Source organism: Arvicanthis niloticus, chromosome 26, assembly GCF_011762505.2.
Source record: "Arvicanthis niloticus isolate mArvNil1 chromosome 26, mArvNil1.pat.X, whole genome shotgun sequence".
NCBI lineage: Eukaryota > Metazoa > Chordata > Mammalia > Rodentia > Muridae > Arvicanthis > Arvicanthis niloticus.
The window spans coordinates 24,961,754-24,979,470 of record NC_133434.1 but is presented as its reverse complement, the minus strand read 5'-3'; the positions used below and the strand labels follow the sequence as shown (position 1 = coordinate 24,979,470).

The window sequence follows — 17,717 nt, the reverse complement described above, 5'->3', positions numbered from 1 at the left end:
TCTGGTCCAGTCTGACTGTGAATTTCAAATCCTCCTACTTCTCCCAGCAAACATTTATGCTATTTTTAAATTTCCAGAAAATCTGTCATAGACAATTAGTACGTTTTTGAGAATTTTTTTTTCTAGAATAATTTTTAAAATGATGTTTATTTATTGTTTGTGCTTGCATGTGTGTGTACTTGTGTGGGTACACATGGAGTTTTAAACTTGACCTTTATAAAATTTCTATGCAGTATGCTGTCCTTTTTTTTTTTTGGCTATGTATATTTGTTTGTTTTGAGACAGGGTCCCTCTGCAGCTCTGGCTGTTCTGGAACTCAGTATGTAGATCAGTCTGGCTTTGTACTCAGAGATCTGGGTGCCTCTGTCTCCCGAGTGCTGGAATTAAAAGCATGTGCCACTATGCCTAGGTAATAGAAGAATTCTTTTAAACATTACTGTTTGAAGCACATTTTATTTGAGAACAAACAAACAAGCAAACAAACAAAACTATATGGCTTGCTCCTGCAACCCCAGCATTTTAGAAGCTTAGGGTAAAGTCAACATTTGGAAGGCAGCCCCGGTTACAGAGCGCGTTCAGGCTGGTGTAGGCTTGATGGTAAGGTCCTATTTCAAAGACATAAGCTAGACATACAGCTGAATGCTTATAATGTTAACACTCAGGAGGCTTGCCCTAAATTTCAGAGCACCCTACTAGCGAGTTCAAGGCTACCATGGAATACATGTTAGAACCCCCAAACAACAACTATCAAACTCAGATTATCAGGCTTGGCAGCCTGCTTCTTTATCCATAGAGCTGCACATTAAAAAAAATTAAATGTGCTGAATTTTCAGAAGATGACCTTCTTGTCACTATTGTATTCTACAGTAGCTTATTTTTACCTAGGTTTTCATATCCTCCCATTACAATGTGAACTTAACGTTACACATTTAGAGCTCTCGGCTCGTTTACCCCCTCTATACAATGAGGACAGTTGTCGACCTTTATAGTGGGTCATGTACACTAAGAGTGATGAAAGGTGCCCAGTCTGGTGCCAGGCATGTAATAAACAGTCAGCCATTACTAGCCACTGTGCTGTTTTTATTAGGATCACTGGCACAGAAATGTTTTTTTCTAGAAGGATGCTATCTTAAGCTACAGAGGTCACACACTCTTTTCTTCATAGTGTGTGAGCTACAGTAACATGGAAGCATTAGTTGTTGGAGTATTGATGGTAGTTCTTTTGTCAAGTAGTTCCATGTTATTTTACTTCCTCTCAGGTTGCCAAAGCTGCTTTTCAAAGGAACAATGATGCCTTAGATGCTGCTTTATTCTACCTTTCCATGAAGAAGAAAGCGGTAGTGTGGGGTCTGTTCAGGTAATGTGCCTCAGCACTTCCCATGATTTCATGCAGTGAGACTGGCTTCCTGTGTGAGTGCGTGAGGCGCATCGGCCTTCCTTTTTAGAAGAGTGTTAATGAGCAGCACCTGCAAGTGGAGCTGATGCTTTTCTAGGGTTTCTTCATATCATTGATATGAGGGGTTTGCCTGTGTGTTGTCTTGTCTGCATGTGTGGTTGTGTGCCACATGATGCCATGTCTGCAGAGACCAATGAGAATATTGCACCCCCTGACACTGGAGTTAGTAAGAGTTGTGAGCCACCATGTGGGTGCTGGTAAACAAACCGGGGTCCACTGCAAGGGCAGCCAGTGCTCCTAACCACTGCGCTTCCTCTCCAGCTCTGCCTGCTGGTCTTTAAATTGAATGTTTAAATGGGTTTTCCACCCTCTTTTCATGCATTCTGAAAAGAATTAAAATATTTTAAGTGTGATGTAGCCACTGGTGCTTGTGTTCTCATTCCCAGGTCACAACATGATGAAAAAATGACGACATTTTTCAGCCACAACTTTAATGAAGATAGATGGCGGAAAGCTGCTTTGAAAAATGCCTTTTCTTTACTTGGAAAACAGCGCTTTGAACAATCTGCTGCTTTTTTCTTGTTAGCTGGTTCATTGAAAGATGCAATCGAGGTATAAATAAACAAACGAGCCGTTGTGCTGTGTGTGAGCCCTTAGAGCAGATTGTAATGTCTGCTAGAGGTTTGCCAGAACAGGATACCTACAGAGCTTGCTGAATTTACAGGAATTACGTCTTCAGGTGTAGCTTATTATATATTAAGATAAAATGTAGAACTTAATGTCTTTTATTGTTCATCTTGTGATTCTGCGCCATTTAAATATGTGTGCAAGTCACAACCTCCTTATCTTGTGCAAAGCAAAGCTGGTATTTAAGTACTTGGAGCTAATGTGACAGTTTGTATTCTTCTGCAGTGTACCTGCCTCAAGTATTGACAGTGTGTGTGAGGAGGTGAAACGTCCCATCCTTTGTTACGTAATCCTGGCAGGTGGTAAAAAAGATTCATTAATAGTTCTGTTTCCTGATGACTCTTTCTTTCAGTTATTACAGTTATGAACTACCTGGACTCAGACAGAAGTGTAAATAGAATTGAGACAATCCTAGTCCTTGGGAGCAGAGGCAGGAGGATCAATGAACGTTTGAAGCCAGCCTGGGCTACTGAGAGACCCAGTCTCAAACAAAGAAAGTATAGAAGTTCATATAATATAATATAATATAAATAATAGAATATAAATAATATAATGGTTACATAGTCCTTGGCTCTGATTAGTTAGAAGTTAATGTAATATGAAATAAAATAAAGTAAAATATATAGAGGTTACATAGTTTTTGGGTCTGATTAGTTTCACTGTATGATTTTTTTTCTTTTGGCTTATAACTTTTTAAAATAATAAAATTTAAAAACAGCAACAATTTAAAATACCCCAAAAACATGATAGAAGAAATCTCTAACAAAGGGAACATATTATAAATTGTAAAAAGTACATTTTACACTTCAGCATACTTGTAACATTTTTATAGTTACAAAACCTGTAATTTTGAAATTGAGATGTTAGCTTAGAAGACATTCAGAAGAGATGGTGGCTAAAAGATGCTTATGTTACAAAAGGGACCTTAGAGCCTCACGACCAGCAGTTGCACTTGAATTAATATATGACAGGAATCAGTTATTTTCTTAGTAAATAGAAGATTCATTTAAAACAGTACAAGTTAATATAAAAATGTTTGGAAATTAAGAGGAATTTATGTATAATTCTAAACAGTTGAAACCAGCCTGGGCTACTAAGAGACTCTGTCTCCAAAAAAGTAGTGTTTAATTTAAAAATGAATGCTATTTAAGTTGACCCAAGAATGAGATGATATCGACATACTTGGTTTAATGCCTGTTTCATGAGCAGTCTTCCAGTCTCGAGGCTACCCTGTTATGGTTTATTACGTGTCTGCTTGCTTTAAAAACTCCACCAAACAACCATCTACCTGCATCTCACTGCCTCAGCCTCAGGGTCCCAGTCTATACCATGGCAATATAAACAGACAGGTTCAAGGTATCTGTGGAATAATGCTTCGCTAAATTAATTTTCACTAAGATAAATATTTCTTAATATTTAAATTTTAGGTATGTCTTGAAAAAATGGAAGATATTCAACTAGCCATGGTTATTGCCCGTTTATTTGAATCTGAATTTGAGACTTCATCTACTTACATATCCATCTTGAATCAGAAAATTTTGGGTTGTCAAAAAGATGGCACAGGATTCAATTGCAAGAGATTACATGCTGACCCTTTTCTGCGTAGTCTCGCCTATTGGGTGATGAAAGATTATACCCGAGCCTTGGATACCTTACTGGAACAGACGCCAAAGGAAGATGACGAGCAACCAGGTAGGTTCTTGTGGGTTTCCGAGTATCTTTTAAAGCGTAAGGCAGAGGTCAGAGGGGAGAGACTGATGTGTCACTACCCAGCTGAAGATCTATTGACAGTTGATGGCTTCTAGGGGAAGGAGAGTTGTTGTTCTTTTCGGCTGTGACCCTGGCAGGTCAAGCTGTGCTCCAGTGGATGGCCCAACACCCATGAGTATATACGCAGCACAATTTAGACTCCATGGGCTATTTTAAAAAATACAGAGAATAGAGGGTGGGCTTTTCTGGGAGGAGTGGGAATGACTAGGTAGTCTTTTGATTCTTAAGTTATTTTGAACTTAAGATTTTAAATGTTTGTGTTCTGTCATTAGCAGTTTGTTTTTATGGATGCTCAGATTGTCCCATCTTTAACTCTTGGAGATCTTGACAAGTTTCTAAATTCTTTTGGTATTATATCTTGGTAATTTCCTTGCTTTCTGGTATGGCAGAACAATCTAGGTATTTTCTGGCTCACACCTGAAGTGACCATTCTTCCAGAGAATCCTGGTTCTGTTAGTGGAAGGTAGTATTAAGGAGACACAGTCTCGCCACTGCTGCTAGGCTGTGAGAATGAGTGCAGCTAGTACTTCTCTCATGCTTTCTTTTTAGTTCATACATACATGAGGTTCTTCTGAGGTTTCATAGTTGTGTCTTACAGTGAAAGGCTTGGGTTTTCATGGTATTAATATGGCTATTTATTAGTCTATGTGCATGGAATAGTTTCAGGATAAGAATACAAATATGTGTTCCATAACAGAGTGGTGACTGAGAAAACCTAATCATTTCTGTATTATTGTTAATGGTATAGCTTGTTAAAGATGTACAGCCAGATACCTTATTGTAAAGTCACTTCATAATCTATCTCTGTGGCTATACTACCAAGTTGAGATATAATTTGTTTAGTTTCGTAGTGATTTTCTTTTTTTGTGAAATATATCTTAAACATCTAATTTCCTTTATACGAATTGGTGACAGTAGTTTTGAAAAAAATATTAAATTGCTGGCTATGATGGTAGATGACTTAATACCAGCACTGGGATAGCAGAGGTGAATCTCCGTGAGTTCAAGGATAGTTTGATCTATGTAACAGGTTCCAAGCCAGCTACACAATGAGCCTGTCTCAATGTGAGTATGTGTGTGTGTGTGTGTGTGTGTGTGTGTGTGTGTGTGTGTCTGTGTGTCTGTGTGTCTGTGTGTCTGTGTGTACACGTGGTATGTGCACGTGTGTGTTTCTGGAAGGAAGGTATTTTCAGAGAGTTCAGGCATCTTCCCATTCCTCCCTTTTTAAAAGGAAACTGATAAAAAGGAAACCTTTTTAAAGAAAACTGATAACTTCCACTTAAAATATAAGCAAACAAGCACGCATCTCTCTCCCTGCTCTACTTTTAGACAGGAGTTGCTGTGTGCACTTCCCTTGCACCTTCCCTATGAGATCATATGTCTTGACATCACTTAACATTTCTTTCATTTACACATATTTAATGATTATATGGACAAATGCAGGGTTAATATTTATTTATAATAATATTTATTGTCCTTTATTTTGAGAAAAAATTAATTTATTTAATTTTCAATAGATGTTCAAATTAACCAGCAACTTGTGATTTTTTATGTTTGTTTCCTGCAGTTATCATCAAATCTTGTAACCCTGTGGTGTTCAGTTTTTACAACTACCTTCGAACACATCCTTTACTTATTCGAAGAAACCTTGCTTCCCCTGAAGGAACTTTGGCAACTTTAGGTCTCAAAACTGAGAAAAACATTGCTGATAAAATTAACCTCATAGAAAGAAAATTATTTTTTACCACCGCTAATGCTCATTTTAAAGTTGGATGCCCTGTTTTAGCCCTTGAAGTACTTTCTAAAATTCCTAAAGTCACCAAAATATCCTCCTTAACTGCAAAAAAAGATCAGCTTGACTTTGTTTCTGAAAGGATGGAGAACGGGCCATCAGAATCAAAACCAGTGAGCAGTAGTGATGGCGGTTCTGGGGCTGACTGGTCAGCCGTGACTTCCTCCCAATTTGACTGGAGTCAGCCAGTTGTCACAGTTGATGAGGAACCTCTGAGGCTCGATTGGGGTGATGATCATGAAGAGGACGATGGCGGTGGGTTAGTAATGAAGGCTACAGATGCCAAGAAGGCTGGACAGGACCAGAGCGCCGCAGACCCTAGTGCATTATTGACTCCTCAGGAAGAGGAGTGTGCTGAAGGTGACAGTGAGGTCGATGTGATTGCTGAACAACTGAAGTTCCGAGCATGCTTGAAGATCCTTATGACTGAGTTAAGAACTTTGGCTACAGGTTATGAAGTAGATGGAGGGAAACTGAGATTTCAGCTCTATAACTGGCTTGAAAAGGAAATTGCTGCCTTGCATGAGATATGCAACCATGAATCAGTTATCAAAGAATATTCTAGCAAAGCATATTCTAAAGTAGAGAGTGAACTTCTGGATCAGGAAGAAATGGTGGACAAGCCAGATATTGGTTCCTATGAACGCCACCAAATAGAAAGACGAAGGTTACAGGCTAAACGGGAACATGCAGAAAGACGAAAGCTGTGGTTGCAGAAAAACCAGGATCTCCTAAGAGTGTTTCTCAGTTATTGTAGCCTTCATGGAGCCCAGGGCGGTGGTCTGGCCTCAGTAAGAATGGAACTCAAATTTTTGCTGCAAGAGTCACAGCAGGTATGGCCATCACTTGTTACTCTCTGCTAGTTCAGGAATTTCAGTAACTTTTCCAGGTAAAGCTGTAAACTTTATTTTATTTTAAACAAATGAATATAAATATTTTCAGCTCTTGTAGTCCTGGGAGGCAGATACTTGTTTCTAGTGTGGCTTTCTTAGGAGAAGGCTCTAGTAACTAGAAGTTGGTCTGGTTGTCCTTCGTTGCTTTGATAAACACTGATCAAACCAACTTGGGAGGAAGGTTTACAGGATTTAGTTCATTGTCAAGAGAAGCCAGGGCAGGAGCTCAAGGCAAGAACTGATGTGGGAAACCATGGAGGAGTGCTGCTTTCTGGTTTGCTCTTCATGGTTTGCTCAGCCTGTTTTCTTACACCATCTAGCACTACCTGCTTGGTGTTGGCCACTGCCTATTGTGAGCTAGGATCTCCCACATCTGTCAATAATTAAGAAAATGCACCATAGACTTGCCCACAGGCCAGTGTAATGTGATGGATGTAATTCTTTGAGGTTCCCTTTTCCCAGCTAATTATAGTTTGTGTCAAGTTAACAAAACTGATCAGCCCAGAAGTACCCTTTTACAATGTTTATAGTGTGGTGGTTGTCTTCATAGCTTCCATATCTGGCACAGCATCACAGCATCGAGGACAGATGAGATGCTCAGTAAGAGCCTGTAGAATGAGTGAATAAGAACAGGAATGTGATGGTTTCAGTCACATGCTCACTACCTGCATTTATTGGGTAACCATTGGGGTTTTGTTTCCTGCCTTCATTTTAACAAATTTGAAAAAAAAAAGAGCAATTCGTTGTCATCCACAGGAAACTACAGTAAAGCAGCTCCAGTCTCCACTGCCACTACCTACCACATTGCCTCTGCTTTCAGCAAGTATTGCATCGACAAAAACAGTCATAGCTAATCCTGTATTGTATTTAAATAATCACATCCATGATATACTTTATACTATTGTGCAGATGAAAACACCACCTCATCCCGGTGTTGAAGATGTGAAGGTAATGTGAAGTTTGTGATTATTTGATATTGTATGCATTGGGAAGGTAATTCTTGTACGTGCTCCAATTTGAGTGTAGAGAAAATACTTGAAATGTTTTCATGTGTTGCCTTTTTACTTCTAATGAGTTCGTGGCTGCTGTGAATGCAGTGTAAATGTATGCATTTTCTTTTCTCTTTCCTTCTTTTCTTTCTTTCTTCTTTCTTTTCTTTTTTTTTCTTTCTTTTTTTTTTTTTTTTTTTTTTTGAAAGGGCCTCACTATGCAGCCTTGGCTGTCTTGGAGCTCAAACAGTAGAGCAGGTTGGCCTTGAACTCAAAAAAGATCCACCTGCCTCTGCCTCCCAACACTGGGGACTAAAGGTATGTGCCACCATACCTAGCATTAAAAGTATGCATTCTTATTTCTGGAAAAGGCTCTTCAGTCTTCCTTTAAGACAGGTAAATACTTTTTTTGTAATAAGATTAATTTTCTGGACAGTATTTTTGCTACTTGATAGTCATTTAGGTTTTCTACCCCCTCACATAAGCTACTAATCTAGAAATATTAACAACTTTTTGTTTGTATGTCAAGAAAATGTGAAGATGTAGGTTGAGGGAGGGGATGCCTGAGATAACTGAAGAAAGTTCCCGTGTCACTCCTTCCTGATGATTGTGTTTCTTGGAGGTTGTGCAGTAGGTTAGAGGCAATCAGAAATGAGAGCTATTCCCCTCAATTAACCTTATAGCCCATTCTGAATACTTAACTAATGAATTCCAAGAAATCCTACAGAGCTCGGCAAGGTATGGGGAGCCTCCACTCCCTGCAGACATGTGCATGCTGCTATAATTCCAGTCCCAGCACCTCACATACAGACGTGTGCAGGCTGCTGTTATTCCAGTCCCAGCACCTCACATACAGATGTGTGCAGGCTGATGTAATTCCAGTCCCAGCACCTCACATACAGATGTGTGCAGGCTGCTGTAATTCCAGTCCCAGCACCTCACATACAGATGTGTGCAGGCTGATGTAATTCCAGTCCCAGCACCTCACATACAGATGTGTGCAGGCTGATGTAATTCCAGTCCCAGCACCTCACATACAGACGTGTGCAGGCTGCTGTAATTCCAGTCTCAGCACCTCACATACAGACGTGTGCAGGCTGCTGTAGTTCCAGTCTCAGCACCTCACATACAGACGTGTGCAGGCTGCTGTAATTCCAGTCCCAGCACCTCACATACAGACGTGTGCAGGCTGCTGTAATTCCAGTCCCAGCACCTCATGCACAATCCAGTTCCTGCTGCTTTTGTCTTTGCCCCTTCTTCTGACAACCATTATTCATCTTTGTTGAGATACTGGATTGTCTAAATCATGTCATCTTATTAGAAATTTCTAATCTATAGCATAAATTAATTTATATCATTATTCTTCTAGAGATTGTTTAAATTATTTGTTAGGTTGAGAAATAGAATAGATAAAAGCAAGTCGGAAAATGTTCCATTCTTTGGAATTTGGATAAGGCATTTAAAAGGCATGGAACTATCTTTTGAGTCCCTTCGAATTTTATGAAATTTATGAGTCTGAAAGTGTTGATTTGGGTGGAATTTAAGATGTGTTTTTAAAAAATATTATTTGTTAAAATTTTTAAACTTTGTAAACACATTTTTATGATTCTCATTTTTCTATGAATACTAACTGAATTATTTGGTTTCTCGAAAATGAGCCACCTCACAGAGTGCTGGATTTACGTATTAGATAGCCATTGGTACTGACAATATTGAATCTGGTGGAGCTTCCTAAAGCAACTCTTAAACGAAAGCTCTGAAAGTTCTGTGCTTAGTTGGCGTCAATTTTCTTTTTTATATTACTATACAAGTCAATTGTTGTAGCATAGAACAAGCCCCGGTCATATTAACACTCGTCAGGCTCATAGCAAGTATATATTTAATAAAGTTATGTGTGAATCAGCCAGCTTTGTTATTGGGCATGTCTATAAAGATAACTGAGTTATTCTAAAAGTTTAAAGGTAGGGTTATGTTCTATAGGGTCCAGTTTTATTTATGATATTGCTAGTTTCCTCAGTGTTTTCTAACTTTGAAGATGTTGCTGTTGTGTAGAAGTGTTAGTACAAACTGTAACTGTGGCTGTTTTGGTTTTAGGTGCACACACTTCATTCACTAGCAGCGTCACTTTCTGCATCAATTTACCAAGCATTATGTGACAGCCATAGCTACAGGTAAAAAAAAAAAAAAAAAAAAAAATTAACCCATGTAGTTTTAATACAGCAAAACATTCAAATGATCCAGAATTTTATTAGGATTCTTTTTTAGAGCTGAAAATAATTCCCCAGTATAAATGACATGTGTACTTTAATGGATAAAATAGACTGTAAAGAAAGTAATAATTAGTTGGTTAGTTTAGCTGTCACCCAGGAACAAAAGAGAACTATAGACTATGACACACAGTAGTGTGAGAGATCCTAATTACTGTCTTTTATTTCCTTGAAAGAAAATTTTATTACACAAAAATTTTTCACTAGAGATTTTCTAGTTCTTCCCCCATCAGAAATTACTTTTTAAAAATTATATTAGCATCTACGTATTTAACTAATTTCCAGTTGAAATTTAAAAAAAACTTGAAAAATAAATACGCTTAAAATTTAGCTTCAACTTTGCTTTGTAGAAGTCCGTTGGTAGTATCATTTTGTTGGTTTGTCGTGCAGTACTGAGAGCAGTTGTGGGTCATTTTACTTAATGTGCAGACATGGTCCACCCCACCCAACCCCCCACCTGAGCTGTACAGACCTTAGCAATTTGGCCAAGCTGGCTGGAACTCACACTGTAGCTCAGACAGGCCTTGAGCTTGTGATCCTCCTGTCTCAGCTTCCTGAGTAGCTGGGATCTGCACTACAAATAATGCCTTGAGTTTTTGTAAATATCAGATTGCCTTCATCTGTTTATAGTTTGCATTTTAATATCTAGGATAGTATAAGCTATAAGAAATGGAATCATGTGAATGGGCTGGAGAGATGGCTCAGTGGTTAAGAACACTGACTGCATTTCCAGAGGTCCTGAGTTCAAATCCCAGCAACCACATGGTGGCTCACAACCACCTGTATTGAGATCTGATGCCCTCTTCTGGGGTGTCTGAAGACAGCTACAGTGTACTCATATATAATAAACAAATAAATCTTTAAAAAAAAAGAAAGAAATGGAATCACTTGGAAGGATGACCTAGATTAAAATGAAGTATATTAATAAGTGAAACATTTCATAGAAGTAAAGCTACATGAATATATGTCTAGACCTTTTAAACAAAGTTAGCTGCCTTTTATGGGAACATGTGATATTAAAGTAAACAGTTGCTCTCTAAAAATGGTCTGCCTCTGACTTTATCCTAATTAACCCATACTTACATGACTCCAAAGATTTGCAATTATGAGTAAGGAAGAAAGTTTGATTTAGTTGATATGGTCATCAGTGACTGTTGTTTCCTGTCAGTCACTGCTGGCTAAAATGGCACCGAATAGGGAAATAAGTGTGTGCTTTTGGCTCAGTTCAGACTTTCTCTCTGCAGCCAGCTCTACCCTCTGCTTGTCTGTTTCCTCCATCTCACAAAACTCTTTAGAGGAGGGAGCCAGTTTTGAAGGACAGTGGTGTTAGATTTGGGTGTTGCTCAGATGTAATTCCCTAGCTTCTAGTTCACACTCTGAATGCATAGCTAGCCTTAAACAGTCCTGCAGAGGTAAGAATTACAATAAACTGGGGCCCAGAAGAGTTTGTCTACCATGTCTTCTGCTAACAGTAACTTCCAACTTTAAAAAGTAAGCTCAAAAAGTATCTTAAGATAGTAAGCTTCTGAAAATGTAAAATCATCTGCCAGGGTAGTAAAAACTGATACTTTCTAAAAAAGATTTATTTACTTTTATGTATATTTATGTATATGAATACACTGTTGCTGTCTTCAGACACACCAGAAGAGGGCATCAGATCTCATTACACCATGTGGTTGCTAGGAATTGAACTCTGGACCTCTAAAAGAGCAGTCAGTGCTCTTAACCTCCGAGCCATCTCTCCAGTCTCTGATATTTTGTTTTAAGAGACTGTCAATAAACATTTCTAACTAATTTTAAGAACATTCTAAAATAAGTTCTCATTATAAAAGTGAACTCAGTCATGGGAACATAGTTTTTTTGTACTCATCTAAAATAGATTCATGTAAAGTATAATGTTTACTCTCTCTACCTGGGTGGTAACTGAGCCTGTTTGTTATAGCAGTCAGTCAGAAGGAAATCAGTTTACAGGGATGGCTTATCAAGGGCTTCTTCTAAGTGATCGACGCCGACTCAGGACAGAAAGCATCGAAGAGCATGCAACCCCAAATTCAGCTCCTGCCCAGTGGCCTGGTGAGAGATTCAGTGGCATTGTGTTGGGGTGGGGTGGTTTTTCTCTTTCAGATCCTTTGTAATTAAAAGAAACTACATGAACTTATTTACTATGTGTGTGTGTGTGTGTGTGTGTGTGGAGGGGGTTGCAGGTCTCATATGCCTTGGGAGATATGGAAGTCCGAGGCAAATGCTGGGTAGTCAATTCTCTTTTTCCTCCTTGTGGGTCTTGGGGATCAAAATTAGGTTGTCAAATTCGGCAGTAAGCACTTTTTCCCACAACAGCATTTCAGTAACCCTGGATTAAAAAAATTGCGTGTGTGTGTGTGTGTGTGTGTGTATGAGAGAGAGAGAGAGAGAGAGAGAGAGAGAGAGAGAGAGAGAGAGAGAGAGAGAGAAATAAATAGTGTAGAGAGAGAGAAATAGTGTTGGTTTTGATCATCCCCCTTCTTTGAGGCAGGATCCTTTGTTGTTCATTGCTGTGTGTCTCAGGCTACCACAAAGCTTTTAGGGATTTTCCTATGTCCTGCTCTCACTTTGTTGTGAGAGCGCAGGGATTGTAGATATGCTTCTAGTCCTGGCTTTATGAGGGTTGTGGGGTGTCAGAAGCCCACACTGACTCAGTCTCACACTGTCTCTGCCTACAACTTGTAGATCAGATGTGAGCTCTCAGCCACGGCTCCAGCACCTGCTCGCTCCCTGCCATGATATTTATGGACTAACCCTCTGAGCTGTAAGCAAGCCCCCAGTTAATGGCTTTTTAAAATAAGCTGCCTTGGCCATGATGTCTCTCCACAGCAATAAAACAGCAACTAAGATATGTCTCTTATTTTTTAAGATAAAGTCTTACTGTATAGCTCTAGCTGGCTTTGAACTTACAGTGATCCTCCTACTTTTGGGATTGCTGGAATGCACCACCACACCTGGCTTCTTTGTTTACTTTCTATGTATGTATATATCTAAGGGTATTTTTTAATTAAATATTTGGGATAATTGTAGGCAAATATTCTTTTCCATTTAAATATTTGTGTTTTTGCATAAGAACATATGTTCTCAGATGGAAGCAGAATGGTTTCCAAATTTAACATTTCTGTGCTGATAGAGTATATTGTCTTTCAGTTGAGACCATTTTTACATTCCAGAATTTTTACATTCCTTTTTTATGGCCCATGACATTTAACTGTGACACTCCCATTCATCTCCTTGAAAGATAACTGAAGTTTCTTCTTTTTTCCATGCCCCTTCTCTTTCTTACTTTTGTCCTCCCCTTCCTCCCTCCCTCCCTTCTATTTTTCTTTGCTCCTTTATTTTGCTTTGAGGGTTTCGAGACAGTCTTGCTAGGCATCATCACTCAGGCTGGCCCTGCTTCCTGCCTGCTGGACTCTGTGTACACACTTCTGGAGCAGTTGTATCTGGCTCTGATCCTTTGTTGTCTTTCCCAACCTTGACACTTTGGAAGATTATGTACTTGCTGTTCAGTTTGAAAGGATTCTTCTCAACTTGGGCCTTTCTAATTTTTTTTATAATGTTAGATTTAGGTTATATATTTCTGGCAGAGAAATCATGAGATGTTCCCTTTTCATTGTAAAGTATCTAGAGGTACCTGCTGTCAGCTGTTAGTTATTAACTTGATTGCTTGGTCAGGTGTTTCTGTCACCATTCCTTTATAAAATTACTACTTTTCTTCCTTCATAATGAATTAGTAACATTTGAAGTCACAAAATATCCATTTTTAGCAACAGTGGTAATTCCTGTCTGAGTCAGATAAGATTGTGGATTTTTAAATTTTATTCTCTTTCACCATTGTCTTAGAGAGGCTTCTATTGCAGTGAAGGGAAATTGTGACAGTGGACTCTTACAAAGGGAAACTCTTAATGGGGTCTGGCTTACAGTTCAAAGGTTTAGTTTATTATTGTCATGGCAGGAAGCATGGTAGAACACAGGTAGACATGGTCCTGGGAAGGTAGTTCAGAGGTCTACATCCAGATTGACAGGCAGTAGGAGAAAGCAACACTGACTGGGCCTGTCTTGGGCTTCTGAAACCCTAAACACTTCCTCCAACAAGGCCACACCTCCTAATAGTGCCACTTCCTGAGTCAGTAGGGGCCATTTTCATTCAAATGACTACAACCCTGAAGTTGGATTGCTGCTGGAAGGAAGAGCTTTTCCTTCTCTCCTTAGTCTGTAACTGACCTACTTTAGTGCTATAGGTGGCTCTGATTTCATACTATAGATTTTAATCCATTCCCCTAATTTATTTGTCTACATCATGAAAATGCTATTGAATAGGGGATAGGTTACTTTTAACTGTAGATATATGTGCTTCTTTTCCTATTGTACTTTATACTGATGTTTTTATGATATTCTATGCTGTTACAGGTGTGAGCTCACTCATTAATCTCTTGAGTTCTGCCCAAGATGAAGACCAGCCAAAACTGAATGTTCTGTTGTGTGAAGCCGTTGTTGCTGTTTACTTAAGCTTATTGATACATGCTCTTGCCACAAATTCCTCCAATGAGTTGTTCCGGCTTGCAGCCCACCCATTGACTAATCGAATGTGGGCTGCTGTTTTCGGAGGGGGTGTGAAACTTGTTGTGAAGCCTCGGAGACAATCAGAAAGTATGGCAGGTAAGATGATTCTGATACAAATACTGTGTATAAACGGAAATAACTTCCAATGTTAAAATAAGATTTTTAATGCCTTAGCTAGTAATTAAGAATATAGTAATTCTTTTAGAATAATAAATAGCTAAACACATTTGAATAAAACTAGAATTTTTTTTACTTTTCTTTTTATAGAGGTAGTATTTTTAAGGTTGGCAAATCAGGACATGTTTGAAGAGAATAAAAAAAAGAAATAGCAGAAAAGGTAACAGGATGGGGGGATATTATAGATAGAATGAAGTCATTAAAGACTTGAGAAAGTTACCAAAGTTGTCAAAATAGTTGGCCTCAAATTAAGTTTATTCAGTAATGTAAATGATAGCTGCTTCAGTTATACATATGGGATTACAAATTCCATGTGTGTGTGTGTGTATCTTCATTATGGGCAAGAATATATTTCATCCAATTTTTAAGCTTGTGGGATAAGTTGGTTGGGTTTTTTTTTTTTTTTCCTTAAAACACAAAAGGATCTTTAAGTCATGTGCAGAAAGGAACGGTCATATTCAGACAAGGGATAAGAGACCAAAGATAGACACATGTCTATCTCTGTCCTCAATGCCTGTGGTTGAGGTAAACTCAGTTACAGAGAGGACAAAATAAAACTTAATTCCATCTCTCCCACACTGTATTTAAAAAAAAAAAAAAAAAAAAAGAATGGGTAAGGCACAGTATTGTGATCTCACCAACTTTTGTTGCTTCTTCTCTTTTTTAACCTGATATAATTAGAGTGCATTTTAAATTTTAAAGTTTTTCTCCCAAATCACAGTTTTTTTGTTTGTGATAATTTTGAAATATTTCCTTCAGTGTGAGGATGGGACGTACACTTTGTGCATACCAGCCATGTGTTCTCCCACTGAGCTGCATCCCCTCCCTCCCTCCCTCCCTCCTGTATGTGGGAATGCTTTCCAGGAACTCATCCAGGATTAGAGCTTTTGAGAGTATGTGCATTCACTCATTCCTAAATCTGCCAGGCAGTGTCCTAGTCTTTGGGGGTGTGGGGTGAACAAGACAGACAGAAGCAGTAGAAAGAGGGGGGAGGAATGGGGATGGGCCAGTTTAGTTAGGCTGGTGAGAAGATGCATGTTTCTGATGAGCTGGTGTTTTCAGTAGATCTCTAGGGAGGTCTGTGATCCCACCATGCTGAGGTCCACAGTTGAAGCACTCTAGGCAGATGGAAGGAACAATTAGCAAAGGGAAGACTGAATTTCTTTTCTAGAAAAACACCAGAGTTATCACAAATAGGAGGAGTGGTGTGCAAAATGAGGTTAGAGAGGTAACTGGGGACAAGGTCATTTAGAGTTTTGTGGATCATAACAGACTTTAGCTGTTGCTCTAAGGAAAGAGGAAATGATGGAGGGTTTTAAATAATGAAAGTCTTAGGTTTTCTAAAGAGCCATTCCAGCCATGTTGTGGAGAATCCACTATGCTATAGAATAAAAGTAGAGGTCCTGGGAAGGATGCTTTTCTAAGATAATGGTAGATTACCATCAAGCATAAGTGGATAAATAACCCATGCTTAATGCAAGCAACCCTAATTAAACTCACTGGGTTGCACAAAACACATAAACAAAAAGATGTGGAGCCAGGTGTGGTGAATCATGGCTTTAATCTCAGCACTTGGCACTTGGGAGTCAGAGGCAGGCAAATCTATGCTTCCAGGGCCAGTATGGTCTATACAGTGAGCGCCAGGCCAGCCAGGGATACATAATGAGACTTTAAAAAAAAAAAAAAAAGGTAAGACATAAAAGCAGAAGAGAATCTGGTCAGAAAGAGGAAGAGCATCATTAGAGTTAGAGGGGAACAAGGACAGGAATGGAGGGTAAATTGACCACTGTGCATGGTATCCATGTCTGAAAATGTCATAGTGAAACTCACTGGTATATCTAATACATGTTTATAAATGAAGAAGTAGATGAATAGTATGATGTCACATCCCATCAAGTGAGAAATCACCCTAAAACAGAATGAAGTACTAATACATGCTATAATGTGCATGAACCTTGAAACTGCTAGGTCAAAAAACTAGGCATACAATGTATATGTTATTAATTCTGCTTATGTGACATATCTAAAGCAGACAAGTCTACAGAGACAGAGGTTCTACTTGTAATGACAATGCTTTTGACCTGGGTTGAGGTGGTTATCACACATCTTTATAAATTCATTAAACACCACCAATTAATACAGTTTTATCTCATAAATTTTGGCTTAATTTTAAAAGATTTAAAAAATAAGGTGAAAACTGGTCACAATCTGGATGTGCTTTGAGAACACTGCTGTTGGATTTGTTGTTTGTGGCTCTTTTATATTCAACTAGTTCTTAAATTATTTTGACACATCTTTATGTATCTCTTTATTATAATCCTTCCTCTGGTTTTGAGCCTTCACCATACTAGTTCCTACCTTTTTCATGCCTTCTTCTACCTCCCTCTTAATGGACCAAACAAAGGATCCTCACGTGGGACTAGCTTAAGAAGCTTTAATGAAAACTGCCCAGCTTCAGGTTCACAGACTGCTTTTGGTCTGACTCTGCAGGTTGTCTTTTTACTCTCCTGACAGCTCTTGGCTAGGACAAGCACTTTATCCCTCACTTACACAGACTCCTTTGGCCATTTGTTCTGGTTGCCTTTTCCCTTTCCCGTTGTGCGTCTGCCATTTTAAAAGACATTCTGTATACCATGCATTGTTCACGGAATCAGGGGTTTTGTTTGTTTGAGACAGGGTCTCACTATGTAGCTCTGGCTGTCCTGGAACTTACTGAAGACCAGGCTGGCCTTGAACTCAGATCTACCTGCCTCTGAGTGCCTGCTTTCAACTTAGAGATCCACCTGCCTCTGCTCCCAAATGCTGGAACTAAAGGTGTTGTTCTTCATGACACTCAACTCTTGAACCATAGTCTGAAACAACCACTCAGTCACTCTTGTAAATACAGAGCATACCATTTCTTCAGTGTATCTTTAGGGATAAGTGTGTGTATGTGTGTCTGTGCAAGGGTGCAGGTGCCCTTAGAATTCAGTAGTGGGTGTCCCATTCCCCAGGAGCTGGACTTTGTGAGCTGCCTGGAATTGGTTCTGGGAATCAAAATTGTTGTTTCTGTGGTAAGTGCTCTTAACTGCTACGCCATCTCTTTAGCTCTTCTCAATTAGTCTTAAAGGAATTACTTTAACCCATAGTCTGGTTAGTAAGTAACCTTATGGGATGATGTCT

General features: G+C 39.0%; 1 protein-coding gene across 4 annotated transcripts in view; it reads left to right on the top strand.

The window, feature by feature from the left end:
- The window catches only part of Dmxl2 (Dmx like 2), a 144,472-nt gene that overhangs the window by 100,173 nt on the left and 26,582 nt on the right, over positions 1-17,717 (top strand). For 2 of the 4 annotated variants that reach the window (XM_076925250.1, XM_076925252.1), the window contains exons 21-28: positions 1,260-1,357; positions 1,843-2,008; positions 3,511-3,775; positions 5,421-6,478; positions 7,295-7,486; positions 9,622-9,698; positions 11,740-11,867; positions 14,226-14,474. In XM_076925250.1, coding sequence (XP_076781365.1) covers positions 1,260-1,357; positions 1,843-2,008; positions 3,511-3,775; positions 5,421-6,478; positions 7,295-7,486; positions 9,622-9,698; positions 11,740-11,867; positions 14,226-14,474 — 2,233 coding nt within the window. Of the gene's footprint in view, positions 1-1,259; positions 1,358-1,842; positions 2,009-3,510; positions 3,776-5,420; positions 6,479-7,294; positions 7,487-9,621; positions 9,699-11,736; positions 11,868-14,225; positions 14,475-17,717 lie in introns of all 4 variants that reach the window. The other 2 variants (XM_076925249.1, XM_076925251.1) reach the window with 1 other exon arrangement.